At 40.0% G+C, this 24,490-nt stretch overlaps 1 protein-coding gene across 1 annotated transcript in view; it reads right to left on the bottom strand.

Moving 5' to 3' along the window:
• Positions 1 to 1,280: 1,280 nt before the first annotated feature.
• The window catches only part of TTC23L (tetratricopeptide repeat domain 23 like), a 63,199-nt gene continuing 39,989 nt past the window's right edge, over positions 1,281 to 24,490 (bottom strand). Inside the window, exons 10-11 of the mRNA XM_067730500.1 lie at positions 18,519 to 18,646; positions 1,281 to 11,313 (exon numbers count right to left, since the gene is read on the bottom strand). Of these exons, the coding sequence (XP_067586601.1) occupies positions 11,227 to 11,313; positions 18,519 to 18,646 (215 nt within the window). The 3' untranslated portion in view covers positions 1,281 to 11,226. The remainder of the gene's footprint in view (positions 11,314 to 18,518; positions 18,647 to 24,490) is intronic.

Raw genomic sequence — 24,490 nt, 5'->3', positions numbered from 1 at the left:
AGAGAGTGGACAGTTAGCAATTTTATACTGTCAATAAAGAAAAACTGGAAATATGACAAATAATTTCAAATGAAACAAGAGGGTTACACCATAACATTTTATTTTACAGTGCTACACTTCGTGCTCTTGTTTTCTGGATATAGGTTTGTCAGTTTGGAGATGTTAAGACTTTGGAGTCTCACGAAATAGTAAAATTTTAAAAATTTTAGTGCCACCCAAAAACGGAGTCTGAATGGCCACTTCTTTCTGATAATTCGTTTTTATCACAGTTAATGTTGAAAATCCATTTTTAACTGGATATGCGAAAATGGAAGCAACTCTCCTGAGGCTGCCTTAGTCAATTCAGAGTATTCTGGGCAAGAACAGCAGCAGTCCCATCTCCAGACAGGGCTAAAATCTGCAGTGACCGACTAGGTGACCAGTTCATAAGCACTGCAGAGAAGGTCAATGGAATATAGGTGCTTTCAGCCAGGGCTGCAACCTGAGACCTCAGTCCTGAGTGCCAAGCGTAAAGCATTCTGGGAATCAGCTGAGGGAGAGTGGCTGCAGCCAGGAAGGAGAGGAAGCCTAGCAGCCCAAGGGCAAGCCACTGGATTAACTGGTGTGTGTGTGTACTCCTGCCACAGCAGAACACTGCTCACTGCTAATACCTTGGGTACTGGCTGATTATTAGGATTTACACACTGGACAAATGACTGAAATGAAAATATACTTTCTTAAATGAAGAACAAAGATGTGGCTCTAGCAGCACTGAGTGAGTGATAGAGATGCTGTCAGAGACAAATTCGGATCCCCAAAGACACAGGTGTTTGAGCTCTATTAAATCAGCTCAGGTAACTGAGGAGCGATGAAAAGGGGAAAATAAAAGCTTTTTATAATATAAACTTGAATCTGACTTCTCCTTTGTCCCTGGGTACACAAAGGAATATGATTCGAGATTGCCTGTTTCCTAGATATACACTTGTTCAGGGGCTCAGGATTTTTTTTAACAACCTTGGTGAGCATTCCTTTCCTAAAACGAGCCTTTTTAATCCAGTTTGGTGGGGGCAGCATAGTGGGATGGAAAGAGTAATCATCTGTGATTCAGGAAGTCTGCTTTATAATCACCAGATTGACCTTGAACAAATCAATTTTTCGTATCCCTGGTTTTTTCATTTATAAGAATCAAAATGGCCTTTCTGACTTCAGTAAACCGGATCAGGCCAGTGTTTCAGAAGATCAAATATTTCCTCACAAAGCAGTTTTAATGACCTCAAACAGGTTATGGCTAAAAATTCTTACAAATGGTATATTTAAATGTTTGCCAATAAACTATAATACTTAGGTATTGCAGAATTTTCTTAAAAAGGACTGAAAAGAATGAAAGTAGAGTTAGAAAAAGGGAAATGGAAGGTAATATGAGTCCTAGTGACATGAAAAACTAACTTAAAGCATGTGTCTAAAGATTTCTTCTCCCAGGTTACAGGATCCTGGTTTCTAATGGCTCTTGGGTGCTTTACCTGTAATGCTAAGTGGATCTTTTTTTTTCCCAGAGTCCTTTGTTCTGCTTTTGATCTGCCACTGCTCTCAGTGTTGGTAAATATATTTTGTGGTCCAGAATTTTTTTTATTAATGTTGGCTTTATTGTTGGCTGTCTTGTGTAGAGGTTTTCTCTCTACTGTTAACAGAAGACCTAGAGGAAAGGAGAAAACCCTTTGTGCATTTTTCTTGGTTCTTGCCTTCTCTCCCTCCTGCTAGCACCAATCACTGCCTTATTGACCTAGAAGGCTGACCTCAGTCTGAGACAACTATTTCACCGTGTGACCATCCCCCTAAAATGCTGATTCTGCTAATAGGCCTCCAAAATGGTACTAGAGTCTTGGGTTTTCTCCCTAAAGAACAGGGAACCCTTTGCTTGATTCAGATGGCAGGTCAAGGATATCTAAGATACCTGGATTGCTTTTAATCACAGCTGAAAATTTTTATCAAATGTAGGGCCTTTTATAGTGTTCATGATTTTCAGGTGATTTCTTCTCCTGAGCACAGAGATTTACAGCCCGGAGGCACTGTAAATGCTAAAAAGAGGATCTTATATCCCCATTTCCAGCCATTAAGATTTCCATACTCCATTTTCTTAATACTGGAGAAGTTGGGCAAGAGTTAGAAATAGTCTGGTCCAAAAGACTGATCCAGAAACCCGGTTTCTATTAAGTGTTCTTCAGTTACCTCCTATTTAGACCACAAGCCTGCAACAGTGTGGTTTGCATAGCCCCTGTTTGAAAAATAAAAAAAAAAATTGTTCCACAGAAATATCAGCTACAAAATTTTATGAGCAACTTGAGGTTTTTTTACATGTAAGTCACACTGAAGACTGATTCATTCTCTACTACTGGACCATATAAAATACAGAAAGCTATCTGGCACTTTAACTTTCTTGTCAGTAAACCAAGAGATACTGTGATTCCAAATTTGAAGAAGAAATAGGCACCAATTAAGTCAGTTGCCCAGGGGTCTCATAAAATCAAGGGTGGGCAAAGATCAGAGAGGGATCTCTGCTAGGGACAGCAAGTTGAAAACAGCCTTGGGCCTAGTTCTCTCCCACCACAAGGTGGCACAATTCCCCTTGCCTGAAACCTTTGGTTACTGAAAGAACACTGACTTCCATAGTGTATATATCATCGTCTTTGCATATAAGTAATTATATCGGACTGCCTCGTCTATGATATTATGTTTCCAGGGGCTAAGCTCTAGCTCACTTTTGATATATTAACCAGCAAAATGTTTTCCACACCAGCGTAGTGGTAGCTTTTCACAGTTACTAGCCCCTATCTCATTTTCCTTCATTGCCAGTGGCGTAGCTGGAAGGTAATGAAGTCAAAGCCCAGGTTTCAGTAAATATGAAAATAACTTATTTATTACATGATAACCACTTTACATACATTATCTCATTTTCGCAGCATCACCAAGAGATAGGTACTATTCTCATCCCCATCCTATGGATGAGAACACCAGGATTACACATAGCCAGAAAGTGGTGGTTCTGGGATTTGAGCAGGCTTGTCTGTCTCCAGAGCTAGAGCTCGTAACCACCATGAATCATAAAGAAAAATTAGTTCATAGGGATGTGTTGAAGTCATGTTTCTATGATCAGATAAAATAGTTCATTGGTGAGATAGTCATTGTTCAGAAAGAACTTATGTCCTAAAGTGGGGCCCAAATCCTTTACCAAACTCCACAAGTATTCCTGTACCCTCAGTTCAAACATGTGCTCTACATACCTTTTGCTTTAAATAAAACCAGACCTAAGATATTTTCTCTATGGCTCTAAATAACGTTTTATTTGCCAAAATTTAAATCACTGACAATTTTAAAAAGAATTCAGGTAAATATAAATACAGTGGCTTTTTTAAAATTAATTTGTGGGCTTCCCTGGTGGCGCAGTGGTTGAGAGTCCGCCTGCCGATGCAGGGGACGCGGGGTCGTTCCCCGGTCAGGGAAGATCCCACATGCCACGGGGCGGCTGGGCCCGTGAGCCATGGCCGCTGAGCCTGCGCGTCCGGAGCCTGTGCTCCGCAACGGGAGAGGCCACAACAGTGAGAGGCCTGCGTACCGCAAAAAAAAAAAAAAAGTTCTGAGAAGTCCTTCAGGAAGTAAACCTGTGTCACTTTGTTTAATTCAGTTTGGTTTCTTCCTAAACTCAGTTCTTTCACAGAGCCTTTCTTCCTCCATCCCTTGGACTCAACATTGAAATACCCTTTAGAAAGTGCTGCCTGGTACAGTAGCCTACCATTCTTTCATACACTGCCCTCTGTCATGCCTCTGTGCTTCTGCATAGAGTACCTTCTTCCTGTAATGTCTCCTCCTGCTGGATGAACTGTTATTCGCTCTTCAAGAAACAACTCAGATGTAACCCTGTCTATGAAGTCTTCTCCAGCCTTCTTAGATTCTCTCCCCTTGCTGCTCTGAGTGCATTGAGACTTCTACTAGAGAATCTATATTTCACATTTTCATTATTTTTCATATTTGTCTCTTGCACTAGATTGTTGTCTCCTTAAGAGTAATGGCCGTGTTTTATTTATCGTATTACCACCTGCAGCTCTAACTGCACCTAGCACTTAGTAGGAGCTCACCAGATAAATGTGTTGAAGGAATGTTGAGGAAAGAGGCTCAGAATGTTTAAGCAACTTAAGGTTACATTGCTATTTCATAGCAGAGGTGGGACTCACACACAAGGTGCCTTGACTCAAGGTATACGGCTCTTTGGGCATGAATAGCAAATTTGTGGCAGAAGTTTAGCTCTTCCCCCACCCATGCCCCACGACAGACAATAATAAACCCAGCTCCACCAAACCCAGCCTTTTGCTCTGGAACTTCAAGCATCACTCCAGGAAACCACTAGCAGAGTGGGCCCAGGAGGTAAAATATGCTTGTTCTCCTGCTGAAGACCAGGTACCCTGAGCTGGCTCTTTGTGGCTTAGCAGCCTCTGTTCCCCTTCAGTGAGACCCTGGCGGGCGGGGGGGGAGCTAAATGCTCCTAAATGTTCACTCCTCTGTCTGCCCCAGTGTTGCCCGCCATTCCTAGAGTCCTGATTTGGAAAAGCCACTGCCCCGTGGCACCTGGATATTAGAGCAGATTTTGCTCCTCACCCCCTCATACACGAAGGTTTGGCAAATATTTTCTCTTTCAATTTTGTAGAGGCAGTGTTAGAATATTTACTAGTGATAGGAAAGAATATGAGTGCAGCAGCCTGGAAACAATCTAGCTTACGGGTCATAAATTTCATCACTGAGGTCCTGCCCAAGACTGGTTTGGCTGACACAAAATTTACTGAGTGTATCACCTGTTCTCCTACTTAACTGCAGTTCTCTCTGGAAATAATCACCCCAAATCCTCCTTTTCCACCCTACTTTTCTTTGGCTTTCTCTCCCCAGCCCCTCAGCCCAGAAAAGGCTATTTTTGTTCATATGACTAAGAAGACAGTAGATCACTAATAGGTTAATGGGCATTGAGGCACCTTCCCTCTTCCCCCTCCTGTAAAAAGAAAAGGATGGTTTTCCTTGCTCCTTCTATTGTCTCCTACAGCTTAAGACCTATCAAAAGTTATACCAAAATAAGTTTTCAGCATGCAGCTGTCCTAGAGGCGTCTAACAAGGACAAAGACGAAGCTAATGCGCCACGCCTTCATACTTCCCGTAAGTCTGGGTGACTGGCTACAGATGCAAAAATAGCTAATACCTATAGAGCACTTACCATATACCAAATACCATGCGAAGTGCTTTATGTGAACAATCTCATTTACTCTTTATTATCTTTCCACACTATAGACGCTATTCTAATCCTCATTAGAGAAACCTGAGGCTTAGGATAACTTGCCCTACGGCACACAGAAAGTAGAGGAGCCTGGATTCAAACACAGGTCTGTCTGACTCTAAAGTCCATGACCTTGACTACTGTATTCTAACAGCTAGAACTGTCCAGTAATGGAAAGGGCCACCTGGACAGGTAATGAGTGAGTTCCTGATTTGAGGAGGTGTTTAAACAGGTACTGGACAAACAGTAATCTTAAAAATCTGTTCCACCAGTACAGCTCACTCTCATGTCAGTGATGATTTTCTATTTGCCTGTATGGCTTCTTATTAGTCATCATTATCATCATCACTTCTAATTAGCACATACTGTGTGTCAGGCATCTTTCTGAGGAGTTTTACTTACACTAGCTCATTAACTCATTTATGAAGTAGGTATTATTATCCCCATTTTATAGGTGAGAAAACAGAAATAAAGTGACTTGTGACAAGCTCACCCAGCTAATAAATAAACTGATTGTAACTCAGGCATCTGGCTCTAGTCCATTCTCTTAACACTACATTATATTGTCTCAATATTTGACATGTATGTGATACTCTTTTTAAATTTTTATTCTCTTTTATTATCAGAGGTATAATACATATTTGTTGTTTAAAAAAAAAGTCAAATAATATACATTATTTCAACACAAGTTGAAAGGACCCCATAATTCCATACCCCAGAGATTACTGTTACCCTCCTTAATTATATAGTTACATATATTTATGGGTTATACTATATATAATACTAATATCTATTTGTGTGTTTTTACCTCTAATAATATATCTAGAATATTTTTCCATGACTCTTCAAAGCTCTACTTCATGCTTTTGAATGACCATATTATATGGACCATTAACATGTACCAGTTTTCCTACAATAGACAGATCTACAAGGAAGATACATAGATATAGATATACATATATATGTATATAGAGATATATAAAACTCTAGCTGGTCACCTGTGGATATATATATATCAACCAACAGTTCCATACCAGAGTACTGGGAGGGCTGATCTCCCCATACCTTTGACAGAGCTGGGTTTATATGACCTGTATTTTTCATTAACACAAATACAGTAGGTTGAAAATGGTATTTCAGTTTTTGAATTCGTAAATTCTGTATGAGATTGGAAATCCTGTTTTGTGTTTATTGGACATTTGCATTCCCTCTTTGAACTGCCCCTTCATGTCTTTTGTGACATTGATAATGACCATTCCCTTCTCTGAAACTTTCTCCTCCTATGAGTTCCTTTCTATTTTTTCCTGACTCTTCCAATTCTCTAAAGACTCCTCGTGAGTCTCCTTCCCAGTCCTCCTTCTGAATGACCCCTAGATAATACAATAATAATAATTACAATAATTAACATTTCACAGACGCTTAGTATGTGCCATACATTAAATAAAGCCTTTAAAATAGAATCTTATTGTTTGTATTTCATTAGATGAAGAAAGGAAGATACAGTCTCACTGTAAGTGGAAAAGCTCACACTTGAGCCCTCTCTATTTTGATTCAAAAACACCACATATGTTCTCTCCAAAATAAGTGGAAACGTTCTCCAAAGTTCTTACCTACGTTTTCTTGTTTAACATACACATATTCCATGGATTTCTTATCCATTTCTTTAACTTCTAATGTATCTCGAATTTCTGGTCCATACAGCCTATTAGACATTGCCAAGTGGACGTATTCTGGGTACCTCAAATTTAACATATCCAAAATGTTTCATCTTCCTCAGACCTCCTAGCCATCCTCCAAGATGACCTCCTGTTGCCAGTATGCTCCCATTCACTCAGTTGCTCAAGCTAGAAACTTCAAAGCCACCTTTGAATGGGCCCCTGCCTCCATTACACCTCACATCTAATCAGCTCTAAGGTCTTGCCAATTTGAGACTCCAAATTGTTCTCAATCCAACCTCCATGTGCCTTCTACTATGGTTTTAGATAATTAAGGCTCTCAACATCTCTCCCTTGCACTATTGCATCTGCCTCCTAAGTGGTTTCCCTACTTCTACGGTCTCCTCAGGTCCCATCTATCCTTCCCATGGCTGACAGTTCATGTTTCAAAGCCAGTAACTGATCGTGGCACAACCTGCTCAAAACCCTTTGATAGTTACCTTCTGTCTACTGAATAAATTCTAAACTCACCAGCATAGCACATAAAACATTCCATAATCTGACCCCAATTTATCTTTCCAAACTCATCTCCAGCACGTTCCTACTCAGGTACCTCCAGCTACAACAACTCAAGGCCGCTTGCTTCTCAGAAATACCAAGTCTCTCCAGGCCACTGTGCTGTTGTTTGTGCTGCTTGAAATGCCCTCCTCTGGCTTTTCTACCTGTTGATGTTTTACTTTTCTTTGAAGACCCAGCCACCTGCCTGTTGCGTACACACTGTCTCCCCCTACATTTCCAGCCCTACAATTTATTACTTGTCCTCTGTTTATATTTCTATTAAAGCTTTATTACAGACTAACTTGTAATCTGGTCATGTGTGTCTGTTTTCTTGAAAGGACTATATCTTAAACATCTTAGTATTTCTAGAGTTTGCAGGGAGCTCGATACGTAAATGATTAAAACTGAAGTCCATTTGTGATTTAGGTAAAAGACTAAACAATCTCAAAGTTTACTTCCAAATCTGAGACTTTCTGTGCCTTTTCTTTACACTGAAATCTTATTTGAGGCTCTTGCAACTAACATTTAACCTTGGAAACCAACTCCTATTTCATGGGGCCAGTTCTGCTTTCACTTCTTTGCAGAGGCTTCAAAAGCCAAGAATTTGGGCTCTTGGCAATGAAAGTTCGGAGAATGTTGTCACTGGGTTTCCAGAGGAGGTGGGGTAGAAAGCACAAGAGCACATCAGGAAACTAGCAGAGTTCCAGGACATCTGGGGTTGATTATTCCAGCAAGATGCTCAAGCCAAGAGAACAGTTCCTGTACTGGGTTTTTTGTGGGGTTTTTTGTTTGGTGGTGGTGGTGGTGGTGTTTGACATCTGGGCTTTGGCAGCCACGCCTATGGCTTTGCTCAGCAATTCTTGAGGAATGAGATATGAGCTTGTTTCAGGACTCACATCTTACTGACTGGACTTCTGCTACAGCAGAGTCCTTCAAAAGACTCTTCTTTTCCCCTTACATGTGCTTTCTTGGTAGGTCTACGTCTCACTGTCATTTAGAGAGAAGAATTAGCCTCCAAGAACCAAAAGAAACTCATACTACCTGGGGCCTGAATTGGGTTATACCAATGCTTCCTAATTTCTCCTCCTCCTATCATTCTTTTCAAATCATGGACAAGGAAGCAGGAACAGTAAAAAAAAAAAAAACTCGAGGGAAAAGCAACCTCAAGCTACTGAGGAAATGGATTCACTCCAGCTATTCTGAAGTTTCTCTTTTTAAATACAAGCTGAGTAGAACTTTGTTCCAGTTTTGAGGACACATGCATTTCTTGTCTGAAGTTACATGTTTTGTACTTTTACTTTCATTATTATTACCTTCAGTGTACAAAATGTACTTTAGATATGTTCAAAGATTCAAATTCTCAATCTAATTCTCAAACATACAAACATATTGTAATACTGCCCAACGATCAATCACAATTAGGATTTCAAATATTCTGACCTATTACCCTGGAAGCAAAAGGCATGTACTGTAGAAGAAGGGGGAAGGAAATGTGTTTTGCTAACATTCATTGAGTACATATTCTGCCAGGCACTGGCCTATGAATGTTATATATGTTATTTTATCGAAAACTCAAAACAACTCTATGTCATATGCTATTATTTGCATTTTAGTGATGGAGAAACCAAGCCTCAGAGGTTAGGTGATTTTTCCAAAGTCATATACTTATTAAGTGGCAGAGGCAGGTTTAAGATGACAGGGCTGACTCCAGTAATATATACTTTTTACCCATCACTCTTAATATAAAATAGTAATAGCGTGATATATAGAAGCTTCTTATCGAAACATTCTATTATCTCCAGCATCTCAGAAAGATAATTCTTCTTATTTTATTCTTATGCCAACATATATTGAGTACTAAAGACCTGTCAGGCCCTGATCTAAGTGCTGTATTATATGTGATCTTATTATTTCTCAGAAAATCCACTTTTTGAGGAAGGTACTGTTATTTCACTGATGAATAAAGGTGCTGAGAGAGGTTAAGTAAGCTCACCTAGGTCAGAGAGCCTGATTTAAAATCCAGACAGCCTGCCGTCAGAGAGTAAGCTACGCTGCCCACGGAGAGCACGTTCCAGAGCTAGAGAGACCTGGGTTCACATCCCAGCTCTGCCTCCTCTGGGGTAATTCAACTTGAACATATCTGTCCTCAGTTCCCCCATATGTAAAACGAGGTTCTGGGGACTTGCCTGCTGATTAGGTGTCCCCATATACAGTCTCAAATTCCTCAAAAGTCAGAATCCCTATTATGTAGTGAAAGGCCGTGTATTTTTGAACTACGACAGTCCTGGGTTCAAATCTTACCACACTTACTGGCTAGATGACTTTAAACAAGATATTCAAACTTTCTGAGTCTCAGTTTCATCACCTGAACATGTAAGATAAAATACCTACCGAATAGGGTTATTTATGAATCAGAAATAATACATGTATGTTACAATATCAGGGGATTGGAAGAAGTTCTACCTTATAGTTATTATTAATACTGTTATGGTTACTGACTAAGAAAACATACTTTCATGTACACCAGCAGGCAGAGGGCAAAGTTCCCCATATACCCTCCTACCGTGGGCATCACTGAGAGAGGCTAGAGAACATTCTCTCCTGGGTAAGATCAAACAGGAGACAGTCTGCTGTTGGGCCTCCTCTAGGTGTGGCTCTGACTGAGGTGGATGGGGACAGGATGGGCTGATGTATTCTCTGTGCTCATCTGGTCTCCCACCTGGCCAGCGTAGTGAGAAAGTACTAACGGTGAGGCACCTCCAGTGAAGTGCAATCAGAGTCCTAACTCTCACCACATAATGACACCCCTCTTTGTTAGAGGGCTCTAAGGGGAAAGCACATGGCCTTCAGAGTCACACTTGCTTGGGTCCAAACCTCCAAGACTTAAGTGAATTTAGGCATGTTCTTTTATAGAACATCAGGCCCCCTTCTGTCAAACGAGAGCTATCGTGTAGGGTATTTGTAAAAATTAAATACTTTATGAATAGGAGCTAGCTCAGTTTTAGGGATTTAGTATACACTCAACAAAAGAGAACAGTTCAGGATCAATATCATTCTGAGATGAACAAACAGCGATGATATGCCAAGGGTCAAGAAGGGGGCAGGTCTACACAAAACACTCTTCTTTGGCTGAAACATTTTTTAAGAAGAATCTGAAGAGGCTCTTTTATTTTTAACTTTGGAGACAACTGTTTCCCCCCAAAAGTTGCCTTATGTTTAGGGACTTAGATTTTGTATGTTTAGCAAGAAAAGTAAGCTTAATGTATTCACTTACTTTTTTTTCTGGTCGTGCCCCCGGCTTGTGGGATCTTAGTTCCCCCACCAGGGATGGAACCCAGGCTCTCACCAGTGAAAGCATGGAGTCCTAACCACTGGACTGCCAGGGAATTCCTTCACTTGCTTTGTTATAAACCCAGTTTGTATCTATCACAAGCTGTTAGCTGAAACAGTCTTGTAGGACTTGGTTATAATGCTCAGCATTGAAAGAGACATAAATACTAAATAATATTGCAGCAGACCCCTGTAACATCGGGTTCTGAGAGACTACTAGAAATTGACTAGGTACCTCCAGTTTAGGATTTGGCCAGATGCATAGTACAGGCTGGCATTTTGCCTTACTAACAAGAATAACAAGGTGAATCACCCCTAAATGAATGAAGCTGGGTGAGGCCATGCTATCCATATATCCACACTGAAGACCTGGTTGATGATCAGGGTCAGAACTTACCTCTGCATTAGGCTAAGGAGGTTTTCTGTGTCTCTGCTTCTACAGTGCTCTTTTCCATATATGAGGATTTGAATCATCAGACACTGTAGGCGAGTTGAGAAGCCTAACAGTTTAAAGAGAATCAAATAACAAGCACCTTCATTATAAACCAAACTCAGGAGAGCACCAGTGGAACTGAGATGTCACAGGTTGACATTTCAGATGCCTGTACTACTCTTCCTCCTGGTTCCCTTCCAAGGAGGAAGGAGTCTGAATCGAAGGCTCTGTCCCCCTAGTGCTGTACCTGTATCATTCCACTTCACTGAAGCTTCCACTACCATATGTGGCTGTGGAAAACCAAAGTAACAGGCCTGAAAATGGACAGCATGCCTACCTAAAACCCACAGTGGTTTCCACCAGGATTTTCCAAATAGCTGTAACCAAATGGGTAGATATAAATGAAATCAGTGTACGTGTCCCAAACTTGCATTGCATTCTCATGCTACATAACTTTACTCTTAGGCAGTTTTCCATTGTAAATTTTATTGCTGACCTCTCTATCCAATCAAGGTGGAATTATAGGCACCAGATTTGCCCTCCCACATGAAACAACCAGAAAAGAAAAAGTAGACGAAATATATTTGGAACGATCTTCATGACAATGAACATTAGGCAACAAAGGACAGTGTTCCCTGAGAGAGGGAAAGCAAGTGAAATAAACGCTATGATTGCCCCAGATTACTGCTTTGAGACCATCTCCAGGCTGTGATGCAGGGAAGTGGAGCTCAGCAGACGCCCTGAATTGAGCATACGGAGCTGAGAGTCTCAGGAGACTCTCAGGGCAGAGTAACAGAAGAGAGACAGCTGCACAGAAAGAGAATATCTATATCTGCAGTGCGTCCCCTTCAAGTGCGGTTGGCCCGCAGTCTGGGAACCTGCAGATACAGAGGGCCGACTGTACTACAACATTTTATACTAGGGACTTGAGCACCTGCAGACTTTGGTGTTGGTGAGGGGGGCGGGTGGGAAGTCCTAGAACCAATCCCCCGCGGATACCGAGGGACAACTGTATTCAGCAGAGTACTGATTAACACAGAGGTGTAAAAACTGCCCAAGGCTTGAGAAAAGAATCTGAAGGTACTGGAGGGAACAGTGCCCTGTGTTTATACAGGACCAGCTATAGCGGCCTCTTCAAAATGAATCTTCAAAATGAAGTCCCCATTCTTCTGTTATTTACTATTTTCATACTTATTACATTAAGTTAACCTGAAATGAGATAAAATATCTCCACACCTGCCAATATATGTGTGTGTGTGTGTAATGCTTTTTTTTTTTTTTGGCCACACTGCACAGCTTGCGGGGTCATAGTTCCCTAACCAGAGACTGAACCTGGGGCCCTGGAGTGAAATCGCAGAGTCCTAACCACTGGACCACCAGGGAATTCCCATGTGTGGATTGCTTTTGACTCTGCCCTCTTGAATATCAGTTGATCTTTACCAACTTTTCCTCTGAAACTGAACTAATTTGGGTTTTATGTAGAGACATCACTACTGATCTTACCTAGTCTTTAGCTTGGGCTGTTAGTATACTGACTGGCTGAACAACTGTTAGGCACACCTCTTGCCACATCCTACTACTAGGCAATGAACTTCTAGGGTTGTCTGAGCTCCCTGGAAGGGGAATCAGTGCTCGGGTAATGATGGCTAGACAAGGTGTTCCTTATTCCAACACAACCTTTGGTGCTTTCACAAGATTCTGCTACTGCCATACCAAGTTTCCAGGATTAGGGTATTACTCTTCTAAAACTCTGGTCCAGGCACAGACACAACAAAAGTTTCTGTAGTCATATTCTCCCTTAGCACATCTAAGAATGTGAAGAATTTTCAAAAGAGAACACTTTACTTAAAAAAAAAGAAAGAAAGAAAAAGAGAAGGAAGAAAAAAAAGGAAGGAGAGAGAGAGGGAAGGGAAGGGAAAATACACACACACACACACACACATCTCCCCTCACATTTTGCTTACAGGCCTGGGAGCAAATGTGAAACACCAGCCAGTATTCACCTTCCTTAGCAGCTGAATTGCCTTTCTGAGCTCTCCTTTGGCAAAGCAGATCCTGCCCATGTTATAAAAAGTTTCAGCCACTTTTTTACTACAGTCACCATAGCTAATGACCTGAGACTTCAATAAAGCCTTTAGCAGTCTGTAAGCCTCCCAGGGGATAAAAAAATATGTACCTATTTTTAATTCACCTGGTAATTCTGAAGGAGCATGCTGGTTGTATTCCATGCGCTTTTCAAACCTTCAGAAAAACTGAAAGAATAGTAGAATGAATACACATAATATTTTAATCTAGATTCACCAATTGGCTATCATTTTGCCACATTTGCTTTCTCTTTAAAAAATTATATGTATATGTAATAGATAACATTTTTATATACATATATAAATACATACACATATATACTTTTGTTGAAAATAAGTTGTACTTAAGATACTTTACCCCTAAATACTTAAGCATGTATATTCTTAGAACAAGAAGATTTTCCTACATAACTACATTACATTTTTACTCTCAAAATTTTTTACATTGATATAATATTAATATATGCTCTGTATTCAAATTTCCCAATTGTCCAATAATGTTCTTTATAACTTTCAAAATCTAATATCCAATGAAGAATCACATATTGCATTTAGTTTTCACAATCCTTTAGTCTTCTTTAATCTGTAGCAGTTCTGCCCTTTCATAATACTGGCTTTTTTTTTTTTTTAAAGTCCAGGCCAGTTGTCTTTCAGCTCAACTCTCACTCTTAACTACTTACTATACAGCATATGATTTAGAGAAAAATTAAGTACACACTGGAAGTTGTTTATAGAACAACAATGCTTGTACTCATTGGATTTCCCAATGTGCTTTCTTTAGAGGGAGTGAAGAGGTACAGTTATTGCTGTGGCATCCTCAAGAATAGCACATCACCCTCTGCCTGTGTTAACTATGTTGACATTTATAAATAGAACATTTCTTTGGAACTGGGTTGAATATGTAATCAACATCCTCATATGTGGCATGTCAGAACAAACATAAAAAGGATGTCAGTTGTTGCTTTCCAGGAAACATTGACAATAATTTAGGAGTCTCAAGGCTCTATATTATCTTTGCATTTTTCAGAATAGGAAAACATGCATATAAGTAGATTTTCCTATTTTTTCAGTGTACAAGTCTTTCACCTCCTGGGTTAAGTTTATTCCTAAGTATTTTATTCTTTTTGATACTTTTGTAGATGGGAGTGTTCTCTTAATTTCTTTTTCAGATTGTTCATTGTTGGTGTGTAGAAATGCAGCGGATTTTTGTATGTTGATTTTGTATCCTGAAATTCTTTTATATCCTGCAATTTGTTTATTAGTTCTAACACTTCGTGTGTGTGTGTGTGTGTGTGTGTGTGTGTGTGTGTGTGTGTGAAATCTTTAGGGTTTTCTACATATAAGAATATAAGATCATATAATCCACAAATAGAAATAATTCACTTTTTTCTTTCCAATTTGGATGACTTTTATTTCTTTTGCTGGCCTAATTGCTCTGGCTAGTACTTCCAGGACTATATTGAATAGAAGTGGGCAAGAGTAGGCATTCTTGTCCTGTTATTGATCTTAGAAAAAAATGCTTTCAATTTTTCATCACTGAGTATGATGTTACCTGTGAGCTTTTCATATATGACCTTTGTTATTCCTAGTTTGTTGAATGCTTTTATCATAAAAAGATGTTGAATTTTGTCAAATATTTTTTCTGTATTCTTGCAATGATCATGTGATTTTTATCCTTCATTCTGATAATGTAGTGTATCACATTGATTGTATTTCATGTGTTGAACCATTCTTGCATCCTAGGGATAAATTCCACTTGGTCATGGTGTGTGGTCATTATAATATGCTGGTGAATTCAGTTTGCTAGTATTTTGTTGAAATGTTTGCATCTATATTCATCAAGGATATTGTTCTGTAGTTTTCTTTTCTTGTAGTCTTTTCCTAGCTTTGGTATCGAGGTAATGCTGGCCTCATGAAATGAGTTTGGAAGCATTCCTTCCTCTTCAATTTTTTGGGGAAGAGTTTGAGGGGGATTGGAGTTAATTTTTCTTTAAATGTTTCATAGAATTCACCAGTGAAGCCATTTGATCTTGGGCTTTTCTTGTTGGCACATTTGATCTCCTTACTAGTTAAAGTTCTATTCAGATTTTCTATTTCTTCATGGTTCAGTCTCAGCAGGTTGTAGGTTTCTAGGAATTTACCCATTTCTTCTAGGTTATCCAAGTTGTTGGAATGTAATGGTTCATAGTAGTCTCTTATAACCCTTTTAATTTCTGTGGCATCAGTTGTAATGTTTCTTCTTTCATTTCTGATTTTATTTATTTGAGTCTTCTCTCTGTTTTCTTATTTAGTCTAGCTATTCATTGGGATTGATTCCAGTAGCTCAGGCTCCTGGTGCTCACAAAGTGTGCTTCTCTGTGTAGAGCAGGCTGGCTCTTCAGTTGAACCTGTGTAACTTTCTCTTTGGCTTCCTTCTTTTTCTGATCTTTCATGCATTTCAGGAATTTATCTCGGCCCTTAGAGTGCTTAATATGCTCAATATGTACATTAATCCTCTTGGCAAGAGGATTACCCTTAACTTGTTTGTTTATAACAATGCCAACGGCAAGCTGGGTAACACTGTAGACCCTTCCAATTTTGCCACGGTAACATTCCTTTTTGAACAATGCCCATTCCCTTACTGTATACAAGATCACCTTTCCTGTAGATTCCCAAGGATATGGCCAAAGAAATAACTCCATGCTTTCTAAAAGGCCTAGAGAACATATAGTGGATGCCTCTCCTCTTTCCCTTTGTGTTCACCGTTTTAAGGAATTACTGGAAGATGGCAGTTCTGGCCAATGGATCCTGTTTATTTTTTATCAGTGGCAGATTAAATCTCTGTTTGAAAAATAAATGTTATATTTCATGGGAACACAATTCCCAAATCATCTGAGTTTCTGTTATGGTCCTCTAGAACAGGCTGAGAATCTCATCTCAGGCTTGAGGTTGGGAGAAAAAGCTCCTTTTAAAATGGAATTATCCCACAGGAAATGTGTTATAAAATTCAGCAAAGTAACTCAATAGTTATTGAGCACCTACTATGTGCCAGTTACTGTTTCAGGCACTAGGGACATTGCAGTGAACACAACAGACAAAACCCTTGTCCTCATGGAGCGTGTTTCTTAGTAGTAAAGGTGACCTGTCCACAGTCCTGCTTGTGGTTTAGATTCAGAGCCACCTGGCACTCAAGACTCTTCTGCATCTCTGTCTAGGAGCTTGGTACACTCGGTTAGAAGCAGACAGCTGTCAGGCATTGGTACTGGTGTCTTATCACAGAGTCAAGATGTTCACTGTACCAGAACATAACAAGGATAAGCTATGAGATTCTGGCCAAGTACTTTCTTGGAAACTAAATTAAAATATTAGGTCAATCTGTGGCTTTACATTAATCTTTGGAACCAACAGAAAATATTGCAGCCACTGTAAAAAAAAAAAAAAAAAAGTCACAAACCACCACAAGGTTTTTTGCTTCTACAAGTGGCAATTAAAATAGAACTAAAGAAAATGTCATCATTTAAAAAATGTCGGGCTTCCCTGGTGGTGCAGTGGTTGAGAGTCCGCCTGCCGACGCAGGGGACACGGGTTCGTGCCCCGGTCCGGGAAGATCCCACATACCGCGGAGCAGCTGGGCCCGTGAGCCATGGCCGCTGAGCCTGCGTGCCCAGAGCCTGTGCTCCGCAACAGGAGAGGCCACAACAGTGAGAGGCCCGCGTACCGCAAAAAAAAAAAAAAAAGTTCAAATGTGGAATAAAAAAAGCTTTTTCTTCATTCTTTGAAAAAAAATTCTTACTTATTAAGTGTCTAGAAACTTACTCTTAAGTTGGTTTTCACATGGCCAACAAAACCATGTCAGATCCACACCTGTTTCTCACATGCCTGAGGAAGAATAAAGTTGGCTTGGTCAGGTCAAAGTCACATGGGATCTCATGACGAATAAAGGTCTTCACTGCCTTCATGCTGAACTCAGTACATAAAGTTTTTGAGTTTTTGAGTAACAGTTTAGACTCATGGGACTTCTAAGTAAAAGGTCAGCAATCAAAAGCATTTTCTCTAACTGTTTTTTTAATGTGAAAACAAAAGTTTGATTAATAAAGAATTCAAGACCGGAAACTGAGAAGGAAATAATATATCAAGAGAAAAATGAATTGGTACAGCCACTACGGAGAACAGTATGGAGGTTCCTTAAAAAACTACAAATAGAACTACCATATGACCCAGCAATCCCACTACTGGGCATATACCCTGAGAAAACCATAATTCAAAAAGAGTCACGTACCAAAATGTTCATTGCAGCTCTATTTACAATAGCCCCGAGATGGAAACAACCTAAGTGTCCATCATCAGATGAATGGATAAAGAAGATGTGGCACATATATACAATGGAATATTATTACTCAGCCATAAAAGGAAACGAAATTGAAGCTATTTGTAATGAGGTGGATAGACCTAGAGTCTGTCATACAGAGTGAAGTAAGTCAGAAAGAGAAAGACAAATACCGTATGCTAACACATATATATGGAATTTAAGAAAAAAAAATGTCATGAAGAACCTAGGGGTAAGACAGGAATAAAGACACAGACCTACTAGAGAATGGACTTGAGGATATGGGGAGGGGGAAGGGTAAGCTGTGACAAAGCGAGAGAGAGGCATGGACATATATACACTACCAAACGTAAGGTAGATAGCTAGTGGGAAGCAGCCGCATAGCACAGGAAAATCTGCTTCATGCTTTGTGACCGCCTGGAGGGGTGGGATAGGGAGGGTGGGAGGGAGGGAGACACAAGAGGGAAGAGATATGGGAACATATGTATATGTATAACTGATTCACTTTGTTATAAAGCAGAAACTAACACACCATTGTGAAGCAATTATACTCCAATAAAGACGTAAAAATAAAAAGAAACTATCAGCTATATCCAAAGATAAAAGCCAATTTTGACTTAAAATATTAAATTTACAGGACCAGAGATTATATGTGTCCAGGATTTGAAGGACCTCATGTTTCAAGATACAAGAAAAATACTTCTTTTTCTTTACTAATATCGCAAGCTGCACCAGCCCTATTTTTATTGCTGGCTTTTCCTGAGTCTTCTCTGAGCTCCAGTTTCTGAATTATGAGATGAAAAAGACTGTCCCAATCTAATAAACAATCTAGCAATTACATTTATTAGTTGATAACATTTACCTGTTTTTCCCCATTTTGAACAAGCCATTTGCAAAATTCTTCAATGGTCGTCAGTGTTTCATAATCCTCTGGGCCCGATGTTGTTTGATATGCAGTGATGCTTTTTATAAAATATATCTCAACAGCATCTTCAAAAAAGGGAAACAATTATTTAAGGCAATAGGCTAGCCTTTACAAGTGTCTAATTTCAGCTTCAGCTAAATTAATTAGACAACTGCATGCTTAAAGCCCATGCCTGTCCTCTTTCCAGCACTCATAAAAGCCTCAAAAAGTCTGAGATATAACTTGATGGCATATCAGATGATGTTCTGATTTTATTCTCTTGATGAAATGCGTGGATTTTCTGTAGGAAAAGAAAGCTTATGTCTGAACTGTCTTATCCTGAGACCTAAAGTAACCATCATATTAAACTCCCAAGTGCAACGCAAGACTATGTTTTTAGCTAAATTAAAATCTGATGGCGATTACTGCTTACTGGGGTTTCTGTTCAGTGTATGTGTGTGTGGAGAGAGAGGGTGAGTTTTGATTTTCAAAGAACTTTAAATATACAGCTTTTATTGTTTAAAAATTTACTCCTCATGTTGTCTTTTATTCCAAACATAATAGATGTTTATGTAATCAATCTAGAAAATGCAGAGAAGCAAAAAGAAAATGAACATTATCTCCATACACATCACTCAGGAACAGGCACTAACATTTTTTTTTAACCACTGTATTAAGGTATAATTTGTGTACCACACATTCACCCATTGTAATTATACAGTCTGATAAGGTTTTAGTAAATTTATATAGTTACATAATCATGATACATGATGTGATCACACAATATATAGTCTTTTCAGGCTGGATTCTTTCATGTAGCATACTGTTTTTGAGGTTCATCCATGTTGTTGCATGAATTAGTTTTACTCCTTTTTATTGATGAGTAGTTTTCTATCATATGGATATATCACATTTTATTTATACCTTCACAAGTTGGTGAATATTTGTGTATGTGTATACAGTCTACTATGTTTATCCGCATACTTATTAGTTCCAATTCCATTCCTTTCTGTGGATTTGAGTTACCATCTGCTGTCATTTTCTTTCAGCCTAATGGCTTCCTTTAGTATTTCTTTCAGGGCAAGACTGCTACCAACAAATCCTGTTTCTGTTAATCAGGAAATATCTTTATCTCACCTTCATCTTTGAAGGATAGTTCTGCTGGATGTACAATTCTTGGTTGAATTCTATTGCAGTATTTTGAACATATTATTCCACTGCCTTCTAGCCTTCATTTATCTGATGAAAAATCAACCACTAATCCTATTGTTGTTCCCCTGTACGGAGTTGTTTTTCCACTGCTGCTTTTAAGATTTTCTCTTTGTCATTCAGCAATTTGACTTTGTGTCTAATTATGGTTTTCTTTGTGCTTACCTTACTTGGCACTGAGACTTCTGAATCTGTGGATAACATTTTTATCAAATTTGGGAACTCTGGGGCCATTATTTCTTTAGATGCTTCTCTGCCTCATTCTTTCTCCTCTCCTATTGCAGCTCTCATTACGTGAGTGTTGGTACATCTGCTATTGTCCCACAGACCTCTTATGCTCTGTTCGTTTCTCTTCAATATCTCCTATCTCTGTTCTTTGGATTAGATCATCTCTAGTGACCTACTTTTGAGCTATCTCTATCTTTTCTGCCATCTCAAATCTGATGTGATCATTAACACATTTTTCATTCAGTTACTATATTTTAAAATTCTAGAATTTCCATTTTAGCTGATTTTTAAAAGTAGTTTATATTTCTCTATTGAGATTTCCTATTTACTAAGTGATTTTCATAATATTTTCTTTTAATTCTTTGAACAGTTTCCTTTAATTCTTTGAACATATTTATGATAGCTGCTTTGAAGCTTTTGCTAAATCCAACATCCAGCCCACTTACAGTCAACCTCTTTTTCTTTTTCTTTTTCTTTTCTTTATTTTTATTTCTTTAGTTTTTTTGCCTGTGCTGCTAGGCTTGCAGGATCTTAGTTCCCTGACCAGGGATTGAACCCAGGCCCTCAGCAGTGAAAGCACGGGTCCTAACCAATGGACCGCCACCAGGGAATTCCCCAGAGTCAATTTTTCTGAGTCACAGGTTCCTGCCTCCTTGTATTGTCCCTTTTTTGCTGACAACTGTACATTTTAGATAATATATAGGAGCAATCACAGATTCTGATACATCTTTATGGGATTTTGTTTTGTTTTGTTTTTAAACTACAAAATCTGTCTCCCCCATGGAGCTTGGAGGCTAATGTCTTTGCTCTGGTGTTATTTTTGTGTGCGTTTGTTTCTGGGTGTTTTGTTTTTGTTTTTGTTTTTTTTTTTTTGATTAATAGACTTTTTAGAGCAGTTTTACATTCACAGCAAAATTGAGCGAAAAATACAGAGATTTCCAATATAACCCTGCCCCCAAATATGTACTTACAATGGTTAATTTTGTGTGTCAACCTGACTGCGCTAAGGGATCCCAGATAGGCTGGTAAAGAATAATTTCTGGTGTGTCTGTGAAGATATTTCTGGAAGATATTAGCATTTAAATTAGTATACTGAGTAAAGAAGATCTACCCTTACTAACATAGGCAGGAATTATCCAATCCATTAAGGGTCTGAATAGAATCAAAAAAGGGCAAAGGAAAAGCGATTTGTCTCTTTCTTTTCTTGAGCTGAGAAATCCATCTACTCCTGCCCTTTGGGCGCCAAGACTTAAGTCAGTGGCCCCCACGTCCCCCAGTTCTCAGGCCTTTGGCCTCAGACTGAGATTTACACCATCAGCTCCCCTGGTTCTCAGGCCTTCAGACTCAGACTAAATTACACCACCAGCATTCCTGGTTCTTCAGCTTGCAGACGGCAGATTGTGGTACTTCTCATTCTCCATAACCACATATGAGCCAATTTCTATAATAAAGCTCTTCTCTTTTTTTTTTTTTTTTTTTTGCGGTACGTGGGCCTCTCACTGTTGTGGCTTCTCCCGTTGCGGAGCACAGGCTCCGGACGCGCAGGCTCAGTGGCCATGGCTCACGGGCCCAGCCACTCCGCGGCATGTGGGATCTTCCCGGACTGGGGCACAAACCCGTGTCCCCTGCATTGGCAGGCGGACTCTCAACCACTGCGCCACCAGGGAAGCCCAAAGCTCCTCTTTTATATCTCTCTCTCTATATACTGTTGGTTATGTTCTTCTGGAGAACTCTAACACAGATTTTGGTACCAGGAGTGGGCTCAACAACTTGGACTCCCACTCACCAAGGCCCGCCTGGTTATGGCCACTGTTGAGTGTCCAATCTGCCAGCACAGAGACCAACACTGAGCTCCCAGTATGGCAGCATTCCCCAGGTGATCAGCTATCTACCTAGTAGCAGGTTGGTTACATTGGACTACTTCCATCATGGAAGGGGCAGTGTTTTGTCCTGCCCCTGCAGGTATCTACGCTGGATGCAGATTTGTATTTCCTGCATGCAACGCTTCTGCCAAAACCACCATCTGTGGACTTATAGGATACCTTATTCACCAGCATGGTATTCCACACAATACTGCTTCAGACCAAGGAGCTCACTTCACAGCAAAGTGTGGCAGTGGGCCCAGGCTCATGGAATTCACCACTTTAGGATGGTTACCCACCATCCTAAAGTAGCTGTCTTCATGGAACAGTGGAATGCCTTTTGAAGACTCAGTTACAGTGTCAGCTAGGTGGCAATACTTTGCAAGGCTGGGTCAAGCTTCTCCAGAACGCTGTATATTCTCTGAATCAGCATCCAGTATATGGTACTGTTTCTCCAGTAGCCAGGATTCACAGGTCTAGGGATCAAGGGGTGGAACTATGAGTAGTGCCACTATAACCCCTAGTGACCCACTAGCAAAATTTTTCTTCCTGTTCCCATAACTTTATGCTCTGCTGGCCTAGAGGTCTTAGTTCTAGAGGGAGGAGTGCTTCCACCAGGAGATACAACAATGATTCCATTGAACTGGAAGTTAAGACTGCTACCTGGCTATTTGGGGTTCCTCATGCCTTTTGAGTCAACAGACAAGGAAAGGAGTTACTGTGCTGACTGGGGTGACTGATCCTGACCACTAAGAAGAACTGGAGTAGTATTCCACAATGGAGGTAAAGAAGAGTATGTCTGGAATACAGGAGATCCCTTAGGGCTTCTCTTAGTATTACTATGTCCTGTGATTAAGGTCAATGGAAAACTACAACATCCCAATCCAGGCCAGATTAGTTCAGGAATGAAGGTTTGGACCACCCCACCAGGTAAAGAACCATTACCAGCTGAGGTGCTAATAAAACAAGAGGAAAATAGAATGGGTAGCAGAAAAGGGTAGTTATAAATACCAGCTAAGACCACATAACCAGTTACAGAAATGAGGACTATAATTGTAATGAGCATTTCCTCCTTATTTTATAAATATGTTTGTGTGTGTGTGTGTGTGTGTGTGTGTGTGTGTGTTTGTGTATTAAACAAATATCTTTGCTTTCTTTGCTATTTTATTTCATCATGTTACATAAGATGTATTAACTTTATATCAGCATTTAAGGACCATTAATTTTACAGCATAGCTTTCAGGTTATGGATACCAGAAGATGAGTAAACATCCTTGAAGGTCTTTACCTCCTCTTCTGGGGAAGGGATTCGTGCGTTTTCAGTTGTACCCAGGATAGTTGTATCATGTCAGGTGGAATTATGACCTTGTTATTGTCTTTATTTGGAGATTATGTTTAAGGAGATGCATACAGGTATCAAGTTGACAAGGAGTGTATTTGTGATGGTTACTTTTGTGTCAACTTGACTGGGCTAACAGATGCCCAAACAGCTGGTAAAACATTATTTCTGAGTGTGTCTGTGAGGGTGTCTCCCGGAGACATTAGCATCTGAATCAGTAGACTGAGTAAAGAAGACCCACCCTCACCAATATGCGCTGACATCACCCAATCCATTGAGGGCCTAGACAGAACAACAACAACCCCAAAAAAGGCAGAGGAAGGGTGAGTTCTCTCTCTGTTTTCTTGAGCTGGGAAATCCATCTCCTGCCCTTGGATAACACATAGTTGTTTTAAATTCCCAGTCTGATAATTCCAGCATCCCTGCCATATCTGAGTATGGCTCTGATGCTTGCCTGCCCTGTCTCTTCAAATTGTGGTCTTTGCCTTTTAGTATGCCCTGTAGTTTTTTCTCAGTAGCTGGGCATGATGTATTGGGTAAAAGGAACTGCTCTAAATAGGTCTTTAGTAATGTGGTAGTACGGTGCTGGGGGAAGGGCAATGTTGTATAATCCTATGACGAGGTCTCAGTCTTTTGGTGGGCCTACACCTCTGCACTGTGAACACAGGTGCTCTTCAGTCGCCCTCTTCCTCAGGTGGGACAGGATGGAGGAGGCTGGAGCTGGATATTTCCATTTTCTCAGGCTGGTTAGGCTCTGAAAAAAACCCGTTAGGGTCTGGTATAAAAGAGTTTCTCCTGAGGATAGGCCTTGTTAGGCAGCATGTTCTGGTATATTTTTAAATGGTGACTTTCCCCCTCTCCCTGCTGCAAGCAAGGGGGGATTTTTCTCCAGTATTCACTTTGAGAACCTGGTCAAGTTCCTGGAGGTAAAACACTAAAGTGTAGGGGCTCCCCTGTGACTGAGTACCCTTAGAAGTTTTAACTCTCAGACTTGTGCACACTGAGCTTCCATAAATTCATCAACTACAGTTCAGGTTTTCCTACCCCAGTACTGGTTCCTGTGAAGATGGGTATCTGTTCTGGTAAATTGTGATTACCTGTATTCACCCGTGTCTCCAATTTCAGGGGCATCAGTCTGCCCTGTGACCTCACTTCTCTGACAGATCTAAGAAGAGTTACTGATTTTTCAGTCTGTTCAGCTTTTTTCTTGCTGTTAGGATGGAGAGACCATTTCCAAGCTCCTACATACTGGACCAGAAACTGAAAGTCTTTGCTCAGGTTTTAACACTTAT

Source organism: Pseudorca crassidens, chromosome 3, assembly GCF_039906515.1.
Source record: "Pseudorca crassidens isolate mPseCra1 chromosome 3, mPseCra1.hap1, whole genome shotgun sequence".
In the NCBI taxonomy this organism is placed as follows: Eukaryota; Metazoa; Chordata; class Mammalia; order Artiodactyla; family Delphinidae; genus Pseudorca; species Pseudorca crassidens.
The sequence above is the reverse complement of the archived record's forward strand: the minus strand, read 5'-3'. Positions and strand labels throughout refer to the sequence as shown.